The 25,245-nt window shown below is 45.0% G+C and overlaps 1 protein-coding gene across 6 annotated transcripts in view; it reads left to right on the top strand.

The window, feature by feature from the left end:
• Positions 1–25,245, top strand: part of MYO1D (myosin ID) — a 279,486-nt gene that overhangs the window by 166,031 nt on the left and 88,210 nt on the right. For 4 of the 6 annotated variants that reach the window (XM_084804344.1, XM_084804343.1, XM_084804340.1 and 1 more), the window contains 2 exons: positions 4,750–4,863; positions 19,424–19,578. In XM_084804344.1, the coding sequence (XP_084660470.1) occupies positions 4,750–4,863; positions 19,424–19,578 (269 nt within the window). Of the gene's footprint in view, positions 1–777; positions 880–4,749; positions 4,864–19,423; positions 19,579–25,245 lie in introns of those variants that run through there. The other 2 variants (XM_084804341.1, XM_084804345.1) reach the window with 2 other exon arrangements.

The raw sequence follows: 25,245 nt of genomic DNA, 5'->3' as shown, positions 1-25,245 counted from the left end.
TATTGAAAAGTGGCAGCAGTTATTAAATAATTGTATTCACTCAGACAAAAAAGCAACTGAAACTGAACATAACCAACTGTCATGCTATAAATTGATTTTAATGTTGTGTTGAATGCACCTCCTAATCCCATAGCTTCCCCTAATTCATGATAAATCCCCCACTCTAATTTGTCAAAAGCCTTTGACACATGTATAAAGACAATAGCACATTTCTTGTTTTTGTATTTGAGCAATGTGCTGTTAAATGTAGCAGCTTTCTTATCAGGATTGATATCTGTTTTCCTTTTATGAAACCAAATTGATCATTTTTAATGTATTATTATTATTATTATTATTATTATTAAATTTATTAATCGCCCATCTGGCTGGTCACCCAATTCAGAATTTCACTTAGTCTAGAAGCCAGGCTTCCTGTAAAAATGTTATAATCTTGGTTTAATAATAAAATCAGTCTGTAGTTATCTGTTTCTTCTGTGCTTTTGTTTAGTTTAGGGAGAACAACTTTAGAGGGTTGTCACATTTCTGGCATGGGTTTGCTTTCAAGAATGTCATTAAAAATTGTAGCAAAAATGGTTCCTGGAGTGTTATTTTTTAATTCTTTAAATGATTGCTTGGTTATTTTCTTGTGTTTTCAGAAACGATTTAATCCGATTTCTATCTGGATTATTTGATATGTAGAAGGGTTTTTTTTTAATAATCACTAAATAATTCATTGGATTAAATGAGTTGGATTAAATATTAAATATTAATTTCTAATTTCTCTTTGTCATCTCTAAGAGAAATCTTTCTCTCGCAGTTGTTCACAATCGCTCTCAGCACACCCCTTGACTTTGAATTTCCTTCTGCAGTGTAAGTTTCCCTCACCCCTATGCCTTTTAGTAATAAATCTTTTTGGTTCTGCATATGTATTTTGTATAACATCCAGGTTTTCCTTTTTTTATTAAACCCTGTATCCATCTGTGTTTTATTGGTGACTCTGCCATATTATTTTAAATGTTATCAGCTTTACATTTTTTTTTAATTTTGAGCAGTTGCTCTCTTTTTTATATGCTGTCTTTCATCCCCTGATGACTTTATGGGCATCTCTACACCAGCCTGAAATCCTGCATTTAAAACAGGGCTTCCTGCTTCTGTTTTAAATGCAGGATCACAACGAGTCCCTTTTTCACATGCTTCCTTCTCCCCACCCCTTCCCCCCTCTTTCTCCCCCGTAGCTGATTGTTCCATTATCTTTCATTGATCTCGCTCCTCTTCTTGCCGATTTAACTCTTATGACGGAGGAAACTGAAGTGGAGCACAGCGGGGTAATTTGATAGCTCATTATCTGCAATCTATTTAAAAGTGGAACAGAGGGCATTTAGTGCAGGAGACATCTTGAATGATCACGGTGTCATGTAAAGAGCCCACAAACGTCCGTGAAGGAGCAATCTCAATCGCAGGATAAAAACTCAGTGTGAAGGAGCCCTATATGAACCTACAGTTTGACCCAGATATAAACTAGAAAACAACAGTTTAAACAACGATCTTAAATTTAACCATAAACTGATTCCCTTTCCATTTTGTGCAGAGTACTCTGAAAGTAGTGTACTGCATCTGATTTATTTCAGTGAGGCTACTTAGGGGAAAATAAGTTAGGGGGTATCCACTTCAAATCACTCCCAGCCCTTTATTTTGTGTTATATTTAATCCTTATTACTATATATGTTTTTAGTGAAGGATCTGCTGTAAAGTCTTTTGTTTGTCCTTACCCATGAGTCCTGGTGTGCCTTTGTACTGTCCTGAGTCCTTATACAATTGCGCTTTATATCTGTATGTTGGTTGTTTTGATTGTTGATGTTGTATTTTCATTTGTACTCCTTCCTTGTTATTTTTCTTTCTTCCCCCAGGAGATAAGATGTGTCCTCTGTCTTAGTCATCTGGGGTAAATCCAATGTTTCTTTTCTTCTTTTTCTTTCTTTTTTATTCCTGTTGTATTCCCTGATCGCAATTTTTCTTCTTCGCTTTCGTCATCCTGGCTGTTTAAATCCTGTTCTTCTATGTCTTATGTTAGTTTGGTATTTTACTTGAGTATTTTCAGAAGATCCATGTCTTCTGTCTGAGTTGAGACAACGTGTGTTTTGCTCTTTCCTGGAATAATCAGTATTATTATTGTTGGGGAACCTGGAGCAATAACATCCAGTATTGACTGAAGTACACAGTAGGGAACATATAGGAGAAGGTGGTCCTTGAGGCAACCAGGTACCAACGTCCTGTGCTTCCAGATCAGTCGCATCCTGCTTGGCACAAAACAACAAATTCAGGGGATGATGAAACCCATGGTTGTCGTGGAGGCCTTGACACGCGCACATACATACACACACAGACACATGCGCATGCACAGTCAGACACACACAAACACACAGAGAGAGAGAGAGAGAGAGAGGGAGTCAGACACAGAGACACACACACACACACAAACACACAGGGAGAGCAAGACAGACAGAGTGAGAAAAATAGACAGATACGCACACACAGAGAGAAAGAGAGAGAGAGACATACACACATACACACAGAAGAGACACAAAAGGAGACGGACACACACCCACACTGAGAGAGACACACACACAGGGAGAGAGAGAGACAGAGACACACAGAGTCTATAAGTTATAAGACTGCAGTATATGCACACACATGGAAAGAGAGGTAGAGACTGTCAGGGTGGAAACTGAGCCGATAGAACCCCAGAGCAGTTCTGATTCTGAGGAGGATCAGCAATCCGTGGGAGAGGAGCCAGCTCATCCCTCACAGGCACAGCAGCTGGCAGATTCCTCCTGCCGGCATTCCTGAGATAGATAGTGACCCTGGCAGTGAGAAAGTGTGGGAACAGGGCTTGCTAGACGCTCGATGCAGATGCAGGGAGCGATGAGTGATGGAGGGCATGGAAAGGAGGCATAGTGACTGTTTGGCGCACAAGCAACAGCCGCCTCCCGTGGACCCAAGGGAAAGAGGGAGGATCTCTCCCTAGCCCATAAATTCAGGGTCTTCAAGTGATTCTCCTTCAAACTGGGTAGACCAACTGCCTACCTGGAGCATAGGCTACTCTGCTGTTTCTTGCTTAGTCGCTGGTGATTAGCATCTGAAAGAGTCATTAAGTTGTAAAATGATTAAAGCCTTGAAAAGAATCCTTTCGTCTGTGTCCTGAGTTGGCTATTGGAGTAGACTGAAAGAGGCTGCTAGGGCGCTCCTGACAGCGACACCCAAAACCAGACACATGGAGGCAGATACATCCACACAGAGGGAGAGGGAGGCAGGCAGGCAGACAGAGATACACACACACACACACACACACACACACACACACACACACCAATGAAGACAGACACAGAGAGAGAGAAAGATGGACACACAGATGCTATAAGTTATAAGACTGTAATGCACACAGCACATACACACACAGAAAGAGAGACAGATACACACACAGACAGATACACACCCAGACAGATACACACACCCTGTCAGACATACACTCACAGAGCCAGATACATGCACACAGAACCAGACGTACGCACACGGAGGAATTGGGGCACATAGACAGACAGACAGACACAGCGGAAGAGAGACACACAGAGAGAAAGAGACTTGGAGAGAAAGAGACACACACACACAGAGCTAGATGCAGTGTAATGGCCCCAGGCCTGTAACCAAGTCGCCAGTACCTTTAGAGGGGCCTAGAGATCCATAATGCTCTCTGCTTTGGTTCATTATTAGTGCAATTCTCTTGCAAGGTGGGCCTCTTGGCTGGTAAGATGAGCCAAAGGTCGATATCGCTGCCTCAGCACATTCCATGCTAACGAGCTCCGGTATCTTATCAGGGCCTAGGATGCGCCTGGGAAGTGGAACTCTGTTTGTGCTAAGCTACAGGTGTCTATGCTAGGAAAGTTCTGATTGCTTTCCTTCTGAGCAAGCACTGTAGTTGCAGGTGAACACTAATTAACGCTTGCTTCTGTCATGCTGCCACTTCTAACATGTCTGGAATAAAACCCATTTTACTCCTTGGCTCTGGGTTCAGAGCAGCTGTCTGATCCAACCATTGGGTATGTCTATGCGCTGTAAGTACTCAGTAAAGTTTTCTTGTAAGCAAACCTGGATCTGGCTTATCAGTATCTCGGCACCTCTAAATCTTGTCAGCCCACAGCCAGGGCAATACATGAGCACACAGACACACACACATGAGAGAAGGACAGACATATAGACACACAGAGACACATACGGAGGCACACACATGCACACACAGAGGGAGAAAGATGGAGCTTGATGATGATCTGATTTCCCTGGCACATCACAACATCATCCAGGAACAGCAAGCAATACAGTGTTCTGTAGAGAACACTAAAATATTACAAAGGTGATATAAAAACACTACATTCATCTTCTTAAAAAATACAAGCAGCAGCAATATCATCTTATTTGGGCTGACTTAGCAACCAAGATTAAGCTAATGGAAGTGCTTAGCAACTCTTTTATCTTGTAATTTCCAATTACAATTTTGTATATAATACCATAGCGTTAGCTTTGCTTAACGATGCTATTCTGTGTTTTTCATCCTATTTCAATTAAAACTTGATGTATGCAGTTATTGCAGAACCTTAGAAGCAAAATTCAAACATCTTATGGACGCAGTAATTTTATCATACTCTTTTCAGTTGGTTTACAGTGTGTTTTTATTTTTAAAATGACTTCTAATACCAGTGGGGATTTGATTATTTGCAGATAAATCGCTTCAACAAAGTGGAAGATAGAGCCATTTTTATCACTGACAGGCACCTTTATAAGATGGACCCTACAAAGCACTACAAAGTGATGAAAGCCATCCCACTGTACAATGTAAGTCTTAGATCTGGAGGTCGCACTGTGAAGCCCTAGCTTGAAAATGACCCAATTTCTCTGTTGTAAAATGCATGAGGCCTGTGGTCAGAATCAGGTGGGAGGCCTAGGGCATTCTTGCCTGTGTATCTTTCCCAGCTGTTGTCAGTAAGCTCGCATGATAGAGGTGGCAGGGGAGTATGGGTGGGGCTGCTCCTTCCATCCACAACGCGGTAGAGGTGCACAGAAGGGGCTGGACCCACGGGTGCCCTTGCACAGGTGGCCAGGCTGGGCGGCGGCAGCACACAGGCAGCCGGCCCTACCACTGGCAGCCGTGATGTAGCGCTTCTGGGGCAAGTGTCAAAATGAGCAGAAACACCCACTTTCGGGAGGGGCGTGGCCTGCCTCTTCCAGAAACGTTTCGGCCCTTGCCCGGAAGTGCTGCACCGGTCCTGGGCCACCCACGCAAGGCTGCCGTTGGATCCAACTCGAGATCTGGTCGTTTATGCTGGTTCAGTGTCCACTTCTGGGACATACAGTCAGCACTGCTGGCTTGGAGCCCCATTCAGCAGCAGGGCCTGGAAGTCACCACAGCCAGCCTGTGATCAGAGTCTCCTACTCTCTTTTTGTTTACTAATGAGAAGCCCCATGCAGCTCCTTTGAAGATCAGGGAAGGAGCACCAAACTCAAGGCCAAACTCGGTCCCTGTTAATTGGGAAAGTGCTAACGGCTGTGTCTGGTGGGAAGATCCAGCCTCCTTGTAGAGTGGAGTGGGGTGTCCTGGGACTGAGCTATGATGGGGTGTTTCAAATCGGCCTTGAGTTGCTAGGGCTGGGCAATAAAAAGGGGGCCAAGAAGGTGCGGTCTCTTCCTTTGCCCTGACGGTACTAGGGTGTGTTGCTGCTCAGTGGCTATCCTGAGAGGCCCAGACTTTGGAATGTATAGGACAGACTAGCTGGCTGTATTGTGTTGCTCCTGGGAGTGTGTGTCAAGGCGTTTGGCGTTTCTGGCTTTTGGGTATTGTAATTTTGCTGTAATTTCCAGTACAACCTACCACCTCTCCCCTTCCCTCAATGTTCTTGTCCCTTAATAAACTTTTACCCACCTTCCAGTTGGCGTGGTGTGTCCTGCATAACTTCAGTGCTAAATACAGTGCCTATTGGCCTGGGAGGGAAGCTACTGGATCATTGTGGGGAACTTGTGGCCAAGTTGGGCCTGTCCTACCTTGCAGGGTTGTTGGGGTTGAGCCCAACAATCCTTCACAGAGACTTTTCAAGATAGGGTTGGATGTACATCTGTCAAGCATGTTTTAAGTATAGGTTCTCTAAGGCTTAGAGGTAGGTGGCTGGATTAAAGGCTCCATCGAGCTTGCTTCCAACACTTTGGCTTATAGATACAGCTAGTTTACTTTCTATGATGGCTTATACTTTACACCAGGGGTAAGCAACCTAGTGCCGTCCTGATGTTCTGAATGACGATTCCCATAATCTCTGACAATTGGCCATGCTGGCTTGGGCTGATGGAAGTTGTAGTCCCCAAAAATCTGGAGGGCAGCTTGGTTGCCTACCAGGTTTACAGCAACAGTTATGGTTTTCCCCAAGGAAGCCTGGGAATTAAAATTTTCTGAGGACATTTAGAACTCTAGAGGAATAAATACATTAGAATAGCTTAGGCTAAAAAAATAGTTTAGGATCTGCCGTGTAGATGTACCCAAATCTGCAGGTTTTAAGTACTTTGCTGATAACTACCGGAAACATAATGCCCGTATACAAATCTATAGTGTGACCACACTTGAAATACTGAGTAGAATACTGTGAAAATTCTGGTCACAGCACTTCAGAAAAGATACTGTAGAGCTGGAAAAGGGCAACCAAAATAATCAAGGGGCTGAAGCAACTCCGCTGTGAAGAAAGGTTGCAACATTTTGGGCTGTTTAGCTTAGAAGAAAGGTGAATAAGGGGAGACACGATGAAGGTATATAAAATTATGCATGGTGTAGAGAATGTGGAGTCTTCATTGGATGACCCAGGGAGGTGGTGGGCTCTCCCACACTGGAGGCTGGACAGCCATCTGTAGGGGATGCTCTGACTTGGATTCCTGCACTGAGCAGGGGTTGGACTCGATGGCCTTGTAGGCCCCTTCCAACCCTACTATTCTATGATTCTATTCTATGATTCTATGACCCTGGGCCCTAGTATTGTGAAGTTAAATCAGGGGTGCAAGACCTTGTTTAGCCCAAGGGCCAAATTCCATTTTGGACAAACTTTAAGGGGTTGCACTGTAGTGGTGAGCAGAGGCAAAGGAAAACGAGGTGGGGCCAAAGGCATGGGCCAGAGTGCTGCCCTGTTCTAGCTCAAAGCTTTTACTGCAGGAACTCAGCCTTTGGAAAGGCATTTCAACCTTTTAGAATAAGGAAAAAAACTGCAAAAAAGCCAGAACACCACCAAACAATCCATGGCTGGGAGAAAAGGGGTGGGGCCGGGGGAACAGGGCAGGGCCTTCTAGGGAATCTCAGAGGACCAGATTGGGAACCCAGGAGGGGCAGAATTGGCCCCCGAGGTTCTGAACCCCATAGCCAAACAGTGGGAGAATCAGGACAGATAAAAGGAAGTATTCCTTCACAGTTGCTTGGGAACAGGAGCAGACCCCTACCCCGCTTGGGGCTTCCAATGAGTACCTGGTTGGCCCCTGTGTGAACAGAATGCTGGACTAGAGAGACCTTTGGCCAATCTGGTGTGGCTCTTCTTATATTCTCATCCAGAACGTTTGCAGGCAGATTAAAGTTTGACTCCTGGTTTATCAGTGTAGCTGGCAGCAAAATGATTCTGGGGCACTTGAAGGGTCAGCCATTGTGGAGGCCACACAGTGAAAATCTGCATGTGAGATGTTGGGTAAGAATAACCGTAGCATCTGGGGATCTTCTGAATGATTCTGACATATCTGTGAATGAAATCCTAGCTTGGCCTACTGCTTGGTGAGATTTTAAAAATCTCTTTTGTGGGCAAAAGATTACTGGAGACACAGTAATCTATTGCCCCTAAAAGATGGGAGTTTTCTTCTGCCAAAGGCCACCAGGGCCTCTTTCCCCAGGTTCTTTTCAGTGTCTCAGTGTTGCAGAATGAAACTGTTGGCAGGCTGCCGTACTGGGTGGCCAGCTCCCCCAGACTTCTGACTAAAAGCACAGGGAGCATGTGCAGCCACCCCGCCAAAAACAACAGCAGCAACAAACATTTTAAACAAGCAAGCTGCCAGGGTCAGCTTCACCAAATGTGTGAGGATGCATGTGGTAGCCAGATCCAACTGCAGTCCCATCACATATAATAGGCATCTGAGAGGAATGGATCAAATGATTAGTACAGCCAAACAATCCCCTCCCCCCCCCCATTAGTTATGGGAATAAGACTGCTTTCGATAATGTGATTGTTTGATTTTAAAATAGAAAATATGTTTAAAAGGGGGCTATGGGATGGGCAATTTGTGGCCCTCCCCATGTTTTGGCCTACAACTCCCATTAGCCCTAGCCAGCATAGCCAGCGGTGAGAGATAATGGGAGCTATAGGCGAAATTATCTGGAGGGACAAAAGTTACTCCTGTAGTAGAATGTTCCCATTACTAACTCAGCCCGTATGTTTAATAGTTGGCAGAGACCAGCAAGACCAAGGAGACTCGAGTCTGAATCCCCACCCTGTTACGAAGCTCACTAAGTGACCACAGGCCAGTTTCCACAGTCTTTGCCTAAACTGTGCAAAGGGCTGTTAGGGTAAAATGGGGAGAAGCTGGCATACACTGCCCCGGACGCTTTGGAGGAAGGCAGGATGCAGACATGCTGTCAGTATGTTTTGCTGAACTGAAGGAAGTGGCAAATTCTGTGGTCAAGTGGGTCTCCTCAGTCTGATCCTTCCCTCCCGCCCACTCCCCCAAATCAGGATCCTTTCTGGAACTCCACATGAACAGTTGCTGCCATATAATTTTAAAAATGCTGGTGCCATGTTCACTTGTAGTGTCTACTATTTTACCCTTCACTTGTGCACATGGTAGTGTAAAGTGTCCTGGCTGCTGGGCACTGGTAGGAACTGCAATGGGGTTACAAGTCATCTTCCCTTGCTTCACAAGTTAACAAAAGCACGGGTGTAGGAATGATTTCAGTTAGTCTGTCAAAAATACATTGTACATGAAGCACTTGGAAAACAATCTAGTAATGAACCGGTATGGGGCAAATCAAGATGTCTCTCTGGCACTGGCTAGAATTTTTTTTACCATCCCTGCTTGTAAAGAACCAAGCGATTGTCAGGTAAAAAGTAGATAGTAAGCATATTGCCCGTGGCCTTCCTGAAGGGGCTGTCCGTCTATTTCCCTAAGGACCTCCCACCCTAATAAATCTAAAGGAGACAAATGAGATGCGGATTTATGCTGAAAAGAGTTTGCCAGAATTTGTCAAGCTGGTTTGCTGCTGCCAGATTCCATCCAGCCTGTGAGGTAAAGGTGAAAAATGAAACCAATTTCTGAACACTTCCCCTAATCCAGAGCTCTGACGGTCCCTGATACGGAGCGTTCTGTGAGCAGGAGCTTTGCACGAAGCTTTCCCAGGTGTTGAAGAGCAGGGGGAAGTCTCAGGTCACGCAAAGCTCTGTTACTACCTTGAGGCGAGTGTGTGAACTCTTTCTAGTCTTCCACAATTAACCTTATTTTTGTCATCAGCACTTCAGAGGATATTTTGTTGCTCGCAGTATCAAAGATAGTTAAACACTGATGTTTTTTTTAGTAGAGGCGACCTCTGCTGTTATGTAGGCATCTCTGATATTTGTGTATGTAGTGAAAGAGGGGAGCCATGGAGCTATGTCAATCACAGAGGTGGTGGGCTAACCCCCTTCTTTGAAAGACGGATGGAAATGCTTTGGGAAAGAAAACGAGCCACTGTTATTTGTGCCTTAGTATTTTTCTTCACCTGTTACTTGAACAGATGTCTTTTAAATCTATAAAATGGGTTGACCTTGTAATGTGTTCAGGAGCAAGCCTTGTCAAAACGCATCTGCCTGCCAGCCGCGTTCGCTATCACTGCTTCTAAAGCTGCCTCTTGGGAAAGTGTTGCCATGGAGATCTCAGGCAGGCAGCTGAAGTCTGGTCCTACTGCAGCTTGTTTTCTAGCTCCAGAAGTCGTGCTGACACTTCTGACCTTTAAAAAAGACCACGCCAAATGGGGGGGAATATCCCTCGATGTGCCTTTGACTTCTGGCAGGAGAATCCCCTTGAAACAACTAATGATTTTTGTGCCTAGCATTGGCAGCCATGGTGTTTAGATACACCAGACAATAAAAAATAAAAAGCGAGATATAACCTCAGGTCTGAGGAAATAAAAGCCAAGGAAGGGATACCAGAAAATAGTGATACATTTTGAAAAGTGGAAAAAATAGGATGATTTCCTCTTGTCGAGAATGTGAGATAGTGGATTCTTGCAGAATTCACTACATTGCAAAGCAGTTGTACAATTTCATTGCCATGCGCCTGTCTCACAGGTCTCAAACCAGTTACCCATGCCATTGCCAAGCTGTCAAAAGCAGATTTAAATCAGTTATTTAAATTGATCTACCCTACTGAAGGGGTGCACTGTTGTGCCCTGTAGCAAACTGTTGGGGTAAATGTGGGTTGATAGTTCACTGCATTCCAGGGATTCACCATGTGTAACTACAATTCTGTTAGAGGTGGCTCCTTGTTCTAAAGGGTTATGGTCTCAAAAAGACAAGAGTTTTTCAGGAACAAAGGCTAAGAATTAAGCTCCAGCAATGTGCTGCAGAGCACCATAGCATGAGTCTTCCACATGAGCCACTGGGCATTCCTGTACAATCCCCATGTTCTGGTCTCCCAGCAACAGAAACAAGACACAGCTAGGGATGTCAACAGAATCCAGTTGCAGGGTGGAGCTTAATGAGCTTTTGTCTGCTTGGCTCCCCAGACTCTCTTCCGTCTTCTACCAGCTGGCCCAACTCAAAACGAGTTGGGCCAGCTGGTGGAATGTCTGTAAATTGTTATTTTTTGCGCAAAAAACATTTGCGCAAATTTTGGCCGTAAATTGCACAAATTGTTTGAATTTGCACAATTTACAACTGAAATTTGCACAAATTATGCAAATTTGCTCAATTTGCAGCTGTAATTTGTGCAAATCTGTATTCACGCAAATTATGGACAAGACCCAAAAATTGCATTAAAAGTCCCCGAAAGTCAGCTTGGCTCACAAAAGCAAGCTGAGTCAAGTGAGCCACGGAAGACTGGCAAGCCCAAAAAGGGCCAGATTTCCCAGCGACGGACATTCCTAGACACAGCTGAGTAGGTGAGCAGAGAGAAGGAGAATCAAGGCAACGGCCCAAGGACTCTGTGGGAGGAGGAGGAGCTGGGACAGAAACAGAGGATAAAAGGCTGAGTGCTGGAAGCAGAAGGGGTGCAGAACCAGTTTTGAGTGTGGAGCCAGATGACAACACACACCCCCATCCAGCCCTCAGTGGGGTGCTTGGCTACATGCACCTGATGTCATTTGCCCCCTGGCCCAAGTGCCGGGTGGATCTTCCACCCAGTGCTTGGGCCCAGGGCTCAGACTTCACTGCATGCAGCCTGTCCTGGTTACAGAAGTCTCACGCACAGCGAAGCTGGATGGACCTAGTCCCCATCAGTCCTCCAGTGGAGGAGTGCCGGGGACTAGGTCAACTCTGCTTCGTCTTTGCTCACCTTGTCTGTTTCCTGCAATGGGGAAAGAAGGTGGGGTGGGCGAAGCAGAAACAACTGAGTTCCCTTCGCTTCTCCAACTGAGGAGCAAAGGGGACTCAGCTGGCTTCACCTGCCCTGCCTCCTTCCCCCATTGCAGGAAGAAGGTGAGATGGTGGGCGAAGCAGAGTCAGGCTGCCCCACAGCCCCATTCCAGCTATTATCTCCGATCTCAGGTCAGAAAGAACAGCAGGGATGGGAGGATGCAGCATGGTGGGACTTGGCCCTTGCAAAGGAGAGCATCCACTCTCCCCAGAGCAGACAAGTCCTGCCACCCCACATCCCACTGTTATCTCCCATTTCTGCAGGCTGGACTGGGGTGCCTGGCAGGGCAGAGGTCTTGCACCCCTGCTGTAAGCATTCATCCTGATTCTGCAGCTGCTTACATTAGTATGAAAGCAGGGGGCTTGGGCAAGGATAGATTCATTGAAATCATTGATCTAAATCATCAAGGAAAGAGCTAATCCAAATCAAGTGTCCAACTTACACATATAAGTACACTTACGCAAGATTGCTTACTTGAAAGCTAACTTCCCAATATTTTCCAGAAACAAGACTGTAAATTAATGAGCAGAACAGTGTTCCTACGTGACATGGAAAGTAGTTATCTGTGCTGTTGACGGTCTAAAGATTAATAATTATCACTTATTCTTGTGCAATATATGACTATTTCTTTTTTATAATGTTTGACCTCATCACATGTGTTTTGCCCTGATTTCTTTTTACGAAGAAAAGCAGACTTGAATTCAGTGGGTTCGATCCAGGATCTGCGGACATTGAGAGGAAAGACTCTACGCTCTGAAGGACCCTCCACCTGATTCCTGGGGATCACTCGCTCCCACAGTGCACCCCAATTACCAGGGTCTCCTGACCTCCTGTGTAGCTGGAGGGCTGAGATGGGAAGGAGGGGGAAGGGAAGTCCACTTCCACCAGCACAGTTGATCCAGCATAAATCTGGATCCAACCCAATTTATTAGTTTTAAGAGACTGGGCTGACTGTGCAACTACCTCAGCCAAAGAACAACTGGAAAGGAACTGAGAATAAAACTGCCAAAACTGAGAATAAAATAGTCTGTTTCCTGCCTCCCAGTGAACAGAGCAGAGGAAGCTGCTCCAGCTGGTCTAGGGACTATAGAAGCAAGCAAGCTCCCAGAGGGTGAGCGATCTGAGTGAGTGATCAGGGGGAGCAAACAGGAGTTGGCCAGGGGAGTTCAGCAGGGGAGGTCAAGGGGGAGGCCCCTAACATTTTATTTATTTATTTATTTATTTATTTTAACATTGTTTTTTCAGTTAAAAAAATATTTGTCTTGTTACACAGACTTCCATACCAGTGGGACTCTGTTTTTAACCTGCAGTGAGTAGAGGACCAGGCACAGGCTACTCTAGAACAATCAGAAAGCTAGACACAAAAAGGAAAACAGACTATGGAAGGACGGTGGTGGTGACCTGCAAGGTGTGTGCCATGTTTGTTTTCTTGCCTGAGAACAACATGGCCTACACCTGCAACAAGTGCAAGTTGATCATGCTGCTGGAAGAAAAGGTAAGAGGACTGGAGTGTCAACCCTCTAGGGCATAAGAGAATATGAAGGGTTCTTGGACAGAATGGTGGAACTACAGCAGCAAAGTGAAGAACAGAAGCTAAAAGAGCAACAGCAAGCTGAGGCAGAAGAGCAAAATGCTGAGGTGAGGAAAAATGCAGTAGAGGATACCCCTTGGAAAAGGGTGACAGTTAGGAGCAGAAGAACTAAAAGCCACTCTGCACCAGTGGAGGCAATGGAGGTACGGAACTGTTTCCAAGTACTTGAGGATGAGACTGGAGAACAGCCTGCAGAGGAAGAATTACAGGGGAACCTGCATGAGAGCGAGCAAGAGGCTGAAGGTCAGCCAAGCAGAGGCAATGAAACCAAGGCCTACAACAACAAGAAGAGAAGAGTGGTAGTAATAGTGGGAGACTCCTTGTTGTGTGGGATCGAAACCCAAGTATGTCGGGAAGACCCGTGGACTTGCCAGGTATGCTGTCTCTCGGGAGGACGGATTAGAGATGTGACTGAAGGGTTGCCTGCACTCATAAAGCCCACTGACAGGGATCCCTTTCTTCTCATCCATGTGGGAACAAATGATACCGCCAAGCAGAGCTATGAAGAAATCACGTCAGACTTTGAAGCTTTGGGAAGGAAACTCAAGACCCTTGGGGCCCAGAGAGTTTTCTCATCCATCCTTCCAGCAGTTTGAAGAGGGATAGAAAGGGAACAAAAAATACTCCGGGTGAATGACTGGCTACAAAGGTGGTGCCGACGAGAGAGATTTGGATTCTGGGACCACGGGCTATACTTCCTGGAAGATGGTCTGTTGGCAAGGGACGGGTTGCACCTCACAAAGCCTGGGAAGAATGTGTTTGGCCACAGCCTGAAGAACTTTTATCAGGAGGGCTTTAAACTGAATCCTACAGGGTAGGGAGACATAAAGTTGGTGGGTAACAATGGATGAAGGCTCATGCACTGCAACGGAGAGAAAAGCTCTAATAGCACCCAATAATAGTCTTCACAAACACGTAGGAAGAAAGCCAGACCATGAAGCACATGGTCTTCAATGTCTATATACTAATGCCCAGAGTATGGGAAACAAACAGAGCGAACTTGAACTCTTAATACAGGAGGGAAATTATGATTTGATAGGTGTAACTGAGACTTGGTGGGATGACTCTCATGACTGGAATACAATTGAAGGACATAACTTGTTCATTGAAGGACATAACTTGTTCAAAAAGAACAGGAGGGACAGAAAGGGAGGTGGAGTTGCTCTATATGTTAAAAATACATATCTCTGCACAGAAATACAGGAGGATGAGCTTCGTAGCCCCATCGAGTACATCTGGGTTAAAATACATGGAGCAAAGAATAAAAACAACATGATGGTCGGAGTATACTACCAACCCCCAATCAAGGAGCAGACAAGGATGAAACTTTTGACAAGCAAATTGCCAGGGTTTCAAGGAAGCATGATGTAGTAGTAATGGGGGACTTCAATTTTCCCAATATTTGTTGGGAGACAAATACTGCAGAACATGGCCCCTCCAGGAAATTCCTGACTTGTGTGGTGGATAACTTCCCCCTACAGAAAGTAGAGGAAGGAACTAGAGGATCGGCTATCCTTCCCTTGATCCTAATCAACAGAGATGATTTAATGGGTAAAGTAGCAGTTACAGGAACTCTGGGGAAAAGCGACCATGTTATGCGTAAGTTCTTGGTTCGAAAGGAAGCAAAAGACGAGAGTAGCCAAACCCGTACCCTGGATTTCAGGAAAGCTGATTTTATTAAACTCAGAGCAGTGATCAGTAAGGTCCCATGGCAAGCGACTCTAACGAGAAAAGGAGTCCAAGATGGGTGGGAGTTTTTAAAAAAGGAAATTCTCAAGGCACAAGTACAAACAATTCCAACAAGAAGAAAAGGTGGAAGACAACAGAAGAAGCCAATGTGGCTTCACAAAAAGCTTAGAGATGACCTGAAAACAAAAAAGGACACATATAGGAAAGGACACATATAGAAAGGACACATAAAAAGGACACATATAGAAAGAAGGCCAAGTAACAAAGGACGAGTACAGGCAGGTAGCACAGAATTGCAGGGAATTGCAGGAAGGCAAAAGCTGAGAACGAGCTGAGATTAGCGAGGGATGCTAAAAGCAACAAGAAGGCTTTCTTCAGCTACATGCATAGTAAAAGGCAGAGGAAAGAAATGGTTGTTCAGCTATTAAATAAGGATGGCAAAATGATAACAGATGACAAAGAAAAAGCAGAGGTCCTCAATTCCTACTTTGGCTCAGTCTTCTCCCAAAAGAGGGTCTATGACCCCCCTGGCAAAAGCGAAGTACAGGCTGAAGGAGCAGAATTGCAGCTTGAGATGGATAGGCATATGGTCAAGGAACACCGAATTACTTTGAATGACTTCACATCTCTAGGTGAAGATGAACTGCACCCTAGAGTAATAAAGGAACTGGCAGGAGAACTCTCGGAACCACTGTCTATTCTCTTTGATAAATCATGGAGGACGGGGGAAGTGCCAGATGACTGGAGGAGGGCTAATGTTGTCCCTGTCTTCAAAAAGGGTAAAAAGGAGGAACCTGGGAACTACAGACCAGTCCGTCTGACATCAATCCCTAGGGAAAATTCTGGAGCAGATGATGCAGCAATCCATCTGGAAGCACCTTGAAAACAATGCAGTGATTACTCGAAGCCAACATGGATTTGTCAAGAACAAGTCCTGCCAGACGAATCTGATCTCATTTTTTGATCATGTCACCTCCCTTGTGGACTGTGGCAATGCTGTGGATATAATATACCTCGACTTCAGCAAAGCTTTCGACAAAGTGCCCCATGATCTCCTGATGTGTAAACTAGCTCAAAGTGGGCTAGATAAAACAATCTAGGAGATTCTAGAGATTCAGGACAGACAAAAGGAAGGACTCTTCACACAGCCCATAGTCAAACTATGGAATTTGCTACCACAGCATGTAGCGATGGCCACCAATACGGGTGGCTTTAAAAGGGGGTTAGACAAATTCCTGGAGGAGAAGGCTATCAATGGCTACTATCTCTGATGGCTGTGTGCTACCTCCAGAACCAGGGGCAGTATGCCTATGTACACCAGTTGCTGGGGAACATGGCTGGGAGGGTGTTGTTGCACACGTGTCCTGCTTGAGGGTTTCCTGTGGCAGCTGGTTGTCCACTGTGGGAACAGAATGCTGGACTAGATGAACATTTGGTGTGATCCAGCATAGCTCTTCTTATGTTCTTAAGTATTTTGCCTGTACGCTTTTCCCTCCCTTCTCTTGAATGCTGAAATAGAATATCCTGGTTTCGTACTCTGGTTTAATATAATGGAAATGTTTAAGAACATTTTATTTTAATTATATCTGTCTATCTGTCTCCATCCTTGACTTGTACTCTGCTCTTCAGATGATTCTTTAATCCTGGGATTTACTTGAGGGGAGGGGAAAGTAAAGAGTGGGCCTTGGGTTCACAGTCTCATCCCCAGCCCCACTTCCCCTCATTGTGAGAAGAAGGTACAGGCTAAATTGAGAATTCCTGTGTCTGAATATGGGATATCTCTGAACCTTGCAAGAGAAATCACTGTAAGGGAGTGTGCTGGCTTCAGGCCTGCTGTCTCTTCCCCTTGGTTAAAATCCTGGGGTGAATGTCTGCTTCCAACTTTTTAGGAAAGGTTCTCAACAGAGTCATGGTGAGGTGCAGACATTCTTGGAGGATACTGATTTTCTTGACCCAGTCCAGTCTGGGTTCAGGACTGTTTTGGGGACTGAATTGGCCTTGGTCACCTTGATGGGTGAATTTTACCAGGAGGGGGATGGGGGAAATGCTGCCCTATTGCTTTTTCTGGATCTTTCAGTAACTTTTGATACCATTAACCATGGTACCCTCCTGGACTGACTTTGTGAGATGGGTATCGTTCTTTGGTTGTTATGGTCTTATCTGCAGGGTTAGTTTCAGAGAGTAATTGGGGGGGGAGTGTTCACCACCACCCTGACTTTTAGGCTGTGGGGTGCCACAGGGCACTATTTTGTCCCTCAAACATCTGTATGAAACCATTGGAAACAGTCTTTAGGAGATTTGGAGCAAAGTGCCGTCATATGTTGATGACACCCAGCTCTGTTTCTCTGTAACATCTGAAGCAGGGGAGGCTGTGCAAGCCTGTATGCAGTAGTGGGCTGGGTGAGGGCCAGTAAGCCGAGTCCGAGGCCTGGCAAGATGGACAGCCTGTGGGCGAGTGGCTCCCAAGTCCAGGAATTGGTCCAGTTGCCTGGTCTGGGTGGGGTCGCGCTCCCCCTGAAGGAGCAGGTGCGCCCCCTGGGGGAGTTCATCGCTCCAGGGCGGTCGCTGGAGGCACGGGTGCCTTCGGGGGCCAGGAGTGCCTTTCACCAGCTCTGGAAGGCAAGACAGTTATGGTCTTTCCTGGACAGGAATAACTTGACCACTGTGGTCCATGTGTTGGTAACTTCAAAATTGGTTTTGACGCCAACTGAAAACAGGCTTTTCCTGACAGGCATTCCCAAGAGGGGAATCTTGTCCTTCACATGAAGACTTGTTTTTGTATATTGCCTAGAAATGTCTTTAACGTAAGCAGTTCATACATATCGTTAGATAAATAAGAGATGCAGTCCATGCCTGGAGGCTTACATAGCAGCCATTCCTAGATGTATATATTCCTATTTGGGGATTTAATTATTTCTTGAGCTTTCTGATGCATTGAAAACCATTACACTTTCCTCCCCAGCAAGGGAAAAATGGGGGTGAGTATTGAAAGAGGAAAGGTGGGCTCTTCCTTTTATGCTAAAACAAAGGACAATCTTGATGGCTGAGATTTTTCTTAAGTTCCTTGAAAAAACTTACAGTTAGAACAATCCAATTATAACCATTCTCTATACCAGCCATTCTTTATAGCTGTAGAGTATATAGACAAGAATTCCCAACTGAATACACATCGGTCAGTGTTTAACAATGTTTCAGTATTTCCTTTTTCTTTTTGTTTTGTCCTGAAATATGGAAGGAGACTTATCTCTTGTTCTGAATGCCTGCCGTAGCTGAGTGGTGTTTTCTAACAAGTAGGTTAGCTAATTTGCGGGGGGGGGGGGGGAGGTAATGCCACATTTAAAGTCCAGGTGGCAGCTAATCCATTGAATCCTATTGTGATGAAACTCAGGCCTGCAAATTAATTTTAAGGGGATGCTGTACTGGGGGCTAGGGGCTTCAACATTTATGTGTAGCTGCAATTTATTTTACAATGTTTAAATAGCTTGAAAAATAAAGAACAATTCATGTGCCTGAATAATTATTTTCACAGGTGGGGTATTAGACTGATGAAAATTGCACACTGTATTTAATTTTTAAAGGACCAGGCTCAAGTCTGGCTGACACCAGACTTTCTAATATTAGGTATTAGAGTGAACTGTGGTTACTCCACCTGTCCAAAATTATGCTTGTGACATTATAACATGTCCTGGGAGGCTGTAACAGTGTGTGTGTGGGGGGGAGTTCTGATTAGATAGAAGTTTATTCGTGCCAAGTGCTATCTAGAACATAGAAATATCTTGGCTTTTCCCCTCAAGCCAGTGATCTACTAGCCCTTATCCATCAAAAACACACTGTCCTGGATCCAGACATAGTCATATGTAGAGCAGACCCATTGAAATCCATGGAACTAATGGCTAATAATTCCCATTTATTTTAGTCATTCTAATCTAAGTATGACTTATGTTTGGATCCAACTCACTGTAAGCAGAAACAAAGCCCTATTAATACTATGCCAATCAGCAGCCTGTTTTTAAAAATTATTATCAAGAAGGCCATTTTCTGATAGATTGCCTTCAGGGCCAACACATGCCCCATATTTTTGCTTTTTCCTGGCTTTAGTGGGAAGTCTTGTCTCCTCTTGGAAGGAACAAGCTTCTACAAGCTAACAATGACTACTAGTCGTGATGGCTACATGTTACCTTCAGTACTGGAGACAGTATGCCCCTGTATTCTGGTTGCTGGGGAACATGAGTTGGAGGGTGCTAATGCACGCATGTTCTAGTTGTGGGCTTCCCCCAGGCAGCTGGTTGGCCAATGTGTGAACAGAATGCTGGACTAAATAGACCTTTGGTCTAATTTGGCATGGCTCTTCTTATGTTCTTAAGCCTCAGACTGGCAAGATAGATCAGTGCATCACAGAGTTGGAAATTCCAGTAAGTGCTTCTGTTTCTGTGTTCTTCTGCAAAACTTCCTCTAAGGCGTGGAACTATATTAGCCTTAACATTCCCTTCTCACTTTGTCCAGCTGACAGGATTGAGCATCTCCAATGGAATGGACCAGCTTGTGGTTTTCCACACAAAAGACAACAAGGATCTAATTGTGTGCCTCCTCAGCATGCATCCATTGAATGAGAGCAGAATTGGGGAATTGATTGGAGTTCTGGCAAATCACTTTAAAAGGTGAGTTTGAATACAGATCACTAAATGTGAAACAGATGGAGATGTAGACACCAAGACACTTGATGGCAGACTTCATTCTTGTCTTCTCTTGCATATGCAACTTGCATCTAGGAAATTTAGCATCTTTGACTTTAGAAAAATATTGTTATAACCTGGCTCAAAGAGTTGCTGAGCTGGAAATTCTGATGCTTTGGGACAGCTTTTTTCACTGCTTGTTTAAACATGTATTTATTTAAAATGTATGAACTTCACCTTCACTTAAAACTGGATTCCAGTGCGGTATGTATCATTTTTTACAAACTTCAGTACAGTAATAAAACAACACAAACACTGAGCATCTCCATGGAGTCTGCGTTGTACATGTGTCCTCTCTGGACACATGTACAGGAGTGTACACATTCCAGCACATGCCCATCTAAGGGATCTTTGAACATAGGTTGTAAAGCTCCAAAGGCTTGATGGGATTTGCCCATTCATCTCGGAGACTTTCTAGGTGGTGAGCTATTCATTGCATTGGTTCCGTACTGTCTTTAGATGTTTTGGCCATTTTCCGTGCCGTTGTAGGGCCCTCCTCCTCTCCCTCATTGTCCAGGCCCAGAGCTAGAGTGGCATTTCCTGCCCCAAAATATGCAGTGAGGTCTTTATTTTTCAGCTGTGATGATCCCTGGGACATCCCTCTCTTTATTCCACCAAGTTACAGCTTCTGAGGGCTCAGTGTTTGCTGTCTTATAGGATTTATTTTAGGGCAGGGTGGAGAGCTCAGGCCTAGGCAGTCATCTTATTTGCACACAGGCTCTGCCCCCCCCCCCCCCGCCACCCACTGGGAAAGGGTTCCTTGAAGGGGGCTGCAGACAGGTCACTGCTTCAGCTAAAGTAAGGACATACACAGCCAGACTTCGGTATTCTGGAGTAAGCGGGTAGTGAGGCTAGGTGGCAGAAACCCAGAATCTTGTGGCGTAAAGCAATTTCAGTGGAGGAGTGAGAGCCAACCAGGACTAACTTGGCTTGCCACTCAAGAACTACAGAGCTTGCCATGCACAAGAAGCAAGTACTTTGCCTATCTGGGGGAGGCCAGGAAACCAAGTGATTTCAGCAGAGTGGGACTGGTTTGGGTTACTGGAACCAAGTGGGTTATGAAGCAAAATGGGACTAGTCAGAGACGCTGGAACACTGACGACTTGAAGGCTAGGGTTCTTATAGGGCTCAAACAAAGGCTTAAAAGGGACAAAAGACACTGTATCCACAAATGACAATAAAACAAAGTATGCAAGAAGACTCTTGGGCAAAGTTAAGCGTAGTTTCAGACAACCAAATTAAAGATTGGGAAGACTTATTACTAAAGCCATCAGGGCTTCTGAAAGGGCTCCAGATGGGTAAAATCTAAACAGAACAGTGCTGTGCTTCAAAATTGTGGTGCTTCCAAATTGGGAAATTCCCTGGCAGTGACTACAGCATACCTGGAAGGTAATCACTCTGTTCCTGGGGTATGCATCCATATCTACTTTCCTGATTGCTATGCCTGAAGTAATCATGGGGCACTTAAATCAAGTGCTGCTTAATAGAGTGGTGTTGCTAAATCTGGACCTATGTGACTTAATATTGCTCTCCCTATGGCAAGATTGCTTGCCGAATTGTTCTGCAATGTTTCCAAGCCTTGACTTTCTTTTTTCTAAGCTGAGTTTCTTAAAGTGAATGCACCATTTCTGCTTCGTGATCGCTATGCATCACACATATGGGCTCTGTGGCTGCTTAGGGAAACTTCTTTCGCTGAGGAATTTTGGTGGGAACCCCTCCCCCACTGTCCCAGTGCGCATGTGCCTAGCGCACTCCTGTTTATTCCCTCTTCTGCTTCGGAGAGGGGCACGTTGTGGAGGCTTGTTCCCACTGTGCTGCCTTCTCAAACCAGGCAAGAAAAAATCGCTCAGATAGGCTGAAAGCTGCTCTTTGGAAAAAGGCTTTGGAGTCCATCGAGGAGCCTAAGAAAATGGCGGACACGCTCTCGCTAGCGCGGTCTACCGCGCAGGAGCCTGCTCTAGCTTTGGGGCCACCATCCCCTCAACGTTGTCTTCTGCTGAGTACCCAAGACCCCCCCACCACCTCGTGCCGGTCTTTTACGTTTATGCTAGCAAAGAAACTCACCCCAAAGGCGAGAGTTTCCAAACAGGCCAGTTTCTCTTCTTCTCATGACCCAAAGAAGAAGAAATAAACCTCCAGAAAGGCACATGACTCTGCTCGGGATCGAGCGTCGAGCTTCCCTGCTCCTCTTTTGCCTCCTGCTGATCTGACTTGAGAGCCACCATGCCCTTCTGTACTGAAGGCTTCTCGAGATCAACACCAGCCTTGTCTTCCTCTCCTCCACCATGGCCGGCAGATGCCATATTTTTGTCTGTACTGATAACGGTGCCTGCTCCTCCACCTCTGCTGGCTTCACCCATCCCGGTGGAGAATCCTGCCCCTGATACTGGGATCTTGCCAATATCATCCACCTCCAAGGGGGAAATTAGAGAACTGTCTCCCACCTGTTTTTCCATCTAGACCACTCCGTCCTTTTGGTACTGGTCATTTGGGAATGGGTCAAGATAGACACCATCATTCACCAGCATCCATCCACTCCCTTGCATCCTTCATGAGGGGATCCCCATCCATAGTGGTGACTACGGATGCATCTCTCTCGGGATGGGGAGCTCACTGTCGGGGCCTGAGGGAATAAGCAGGAACCCACTAGGGACGTGTGCACTGGGACGGGGGGTCCCACCAAAATTCCTCTGCGAAAGAAGTTTCTCAAATTGAGGCTCTGCGCAGGCAGTCTGTGTAAATGTATAGATGACCACTCAAAGAACTACAGTTACAGGCAGCAACCCGTCTATTCTGCCAAGTACTGAAGGAGCTGCCCTTGTTCCAAGCGGCTTGCCCACATCTGTCTCATACTGGTTTGCACAAACCCATATTTTGGCCACATAACTAACTTTTGACAACCCAAGAGAAGTGTGAGCTGTAAGGCAAGTTCCAGGTGTTGTGGCTCCGTGCCTTTCGCATGTACGCTTCAGGTTTAAATAACCATATAGGCACCAGCGTGATGGCTCATAGTTGTCCAGTGTCCGAAAAGAGTATATTGTGAGAAGTAATGTGCTCAGCTGGGCCACACCCAATAGACTATTAAGTTGCGCCTTTTGTTCCCTCCTCACATCTACCAATTATGTGTATAATTTGAAAAGCACTCAGTTTTTGCCTTAATATTCTTTCTCAGCCAGAAACATCTTGGCTGGGTTAACAACAGCTGATAGTACAGTGACTCACCCATTTGTTACCAGTCCTAGCTTTCCCTTAAGTGACGTTTAGGCTCAAGCTTAAAGTATGGTCAGTCTTGGTCAGTAATCTGGTCACTAGTTCGGGAAGGTAAGTCATTTCCTTATGTCAATGTTAATATATATAGGATCTGTGGAGCAGAAATTGCATGTAAACCACACACAACTTCCAAAGTGTGTGTGTGGCCCAGTTGAATATAATGTCAATTAATTTGTGGTATAAATTATTTTCTCTGATTTTCAAAATTATAGAAACGTATCCTGTGAATTATATAAATACCCATCCTATCTATCAGATGTATTGGAAATGCCTAAAAGCTATTGAATTCTCAGAAGAGATCAGTAAAATTCTAGGTATCTATGTCTGATTTAATGTTCTCTTCCCACTTATTTGTCTGTTAGCACCCCATGCTGCTCTTCTGACCCAAGCCTTTTGTTCCTTCTCTAAGTTCTAAGAATTGGGATATACTAAAACTGACAATTGGGGTGGGGGAGCACGTTCCCACTGCATATTAAGTAGAAACTCTGTGTACTGTTGACCTGAATGTGAATAAATACCAAATTGCCGCTGATGAGCACATTGTTCTGTTCTAGGTGTCACCCTTAAATGAGCGAAATGCAAGTCCACGTTATATAGACATAAATCAAGGGAGAATCTTTAAAATATGGAAATGAAACTTCTCTTGCTGCCCTGAGAGCACAATGCAGTGCTTTGTGAGGGACCATCCTCACAGGGATGATCCTCCTCTCTTTGTGTACATCAGTGACTTGTGACGGAACCTATTGTCAACTCCTCTGCTATAGGGCAAGGTGGGAAAAGGGCCGGGGGAGAGGTGTTACAGGCTGGCACATATTTATTTGTGCCTAGCAAAGAGTCTCTCTGCTGCTGGCTCACCCTACTCCCTACATTAGAAAGACATCCACATTTATCAGTCCAAACGAATAATGCTCACCAACAACTTGTGAGGGTTTTGCTCTGAGCGATGTAGCTGGGTTTCTTTGGTGCAGTGCAGCATACGCAAGCCCCTCCCCTTGTTTTTCTTCCTTTTATTATCTTCTTTTGAATAGAGCTAGTTCACCAAGCTTTTTTTTTTTTATAAACAGGTGACACAAAATAATATGAGCTCTCTGCACGTGTCACCCTATCTGAGTCAGGTTAAAGCTTTTGCAGGTAAGCCAAGTCTTACTGAATTGTAGGCTGTGACAGGTGAAAATAGAAGGGTTGGTGCTGAGTGATGGTTGCTGAAGATTCAGGGAAAAACCACGGGTGAAGCAATCAGGGCGGAGACAAGGCAGGAGCAGCCCCTTCAAAATGACTTGAGATCAGAAATGTTGGTCTTGACCAGGTGCGTACACTGTGGCTTTTGGCTTGGGAGTGGCTTTCTGCTTCGCAAATGGAGATATGCAAACATGACTGAAGGCGTGCTTAATCTTTCTCATCAAAAGTTCCCTAGAAGAACCCTCACTCCTGTACTTGGAAAATGTACAGGGATCCCTATGTGCTCAGCAAAGAAATAGAGTTGGCTTTACATTACAGCTAGGATCTCTGCCTCACATTTCACCTTAATTATGAACTCTCCGTGGCTTTAGGGAATCACTCTTTGTCAACCTCAGACCACGGTGGCAATATAGGAATAACACTGACCTCACTTGCAGAATTGTAGAGATTATAGAGATTTCCAGATGTAAAGCCCTTTGAGTGCTAAGGCTAGAATCCTATTCACACTGGCCTAAAAGTAAGGAATGCAGTAGATCTTTCTTCTCAGCAAACATGCTTAGTAATGCACTCCTTGTGGTATCTGAATCCTGAGTATTAATATTTATTATGTACTGTACCTCCTGTCATATGCCCAAATGCCATCCCTGCTGTCAGTAGGGATGTGCCTACAAGAAAAACTTGAGCTTGTTGAAGTTTTCCAAATTTCACTTTGAAGCTTGTTCCATCTCATGTCCCTATCAGATTGCAAGCTTTGGTTTTTTTCACCCAAAAATTTGCGTGTTTTTGTGCGTTTTTTCCTAAATGAATGCATCAGTTGTGCACATCTTTAAAATGTATGTATTCTTCTCTCTTTGATTAAAGCGTTCTTGTGTACGTTCTTCAGAAGTATGCATGATGTTGAATACGTTTTTTTGGTCCACAAATCCATTGCAAGCTCGGAAATGTACCAGCTTGGACTGCGTGTTCGAGTCCATTTTCAGTCCAGGAGGTGTGAACCAGGTAAATCCTGGTCCAAAATTAATTGGAATAAAATTGGAATAAATTTCTTGTACGTCTCTAGCTGTCAGTCAAGAGAAACCTCCTGAGGGTGCCTTTGGTGTTTGAACAAGTCCAAATGACAAGTGCGTGTAGAGAGTCATTCTC

Source organism: Heloderma suspectum, chromosome 6 (genome assembly GCF_057233095.1).
Source record: "Heloderma suspectum isolate Gila_16-S chromosome 6, 16-S_ref, whole genome shotgun sequence".
Lineage (NCBI taxonomy): Eukaryota > Metazoa > Chordata > Lepidosauria > Squamata > Helodermatidae > Heloderma > Heloderma suspectum.
This window is presented reverse-complemented; position numbering and strand designations above follow the sequence as displayed.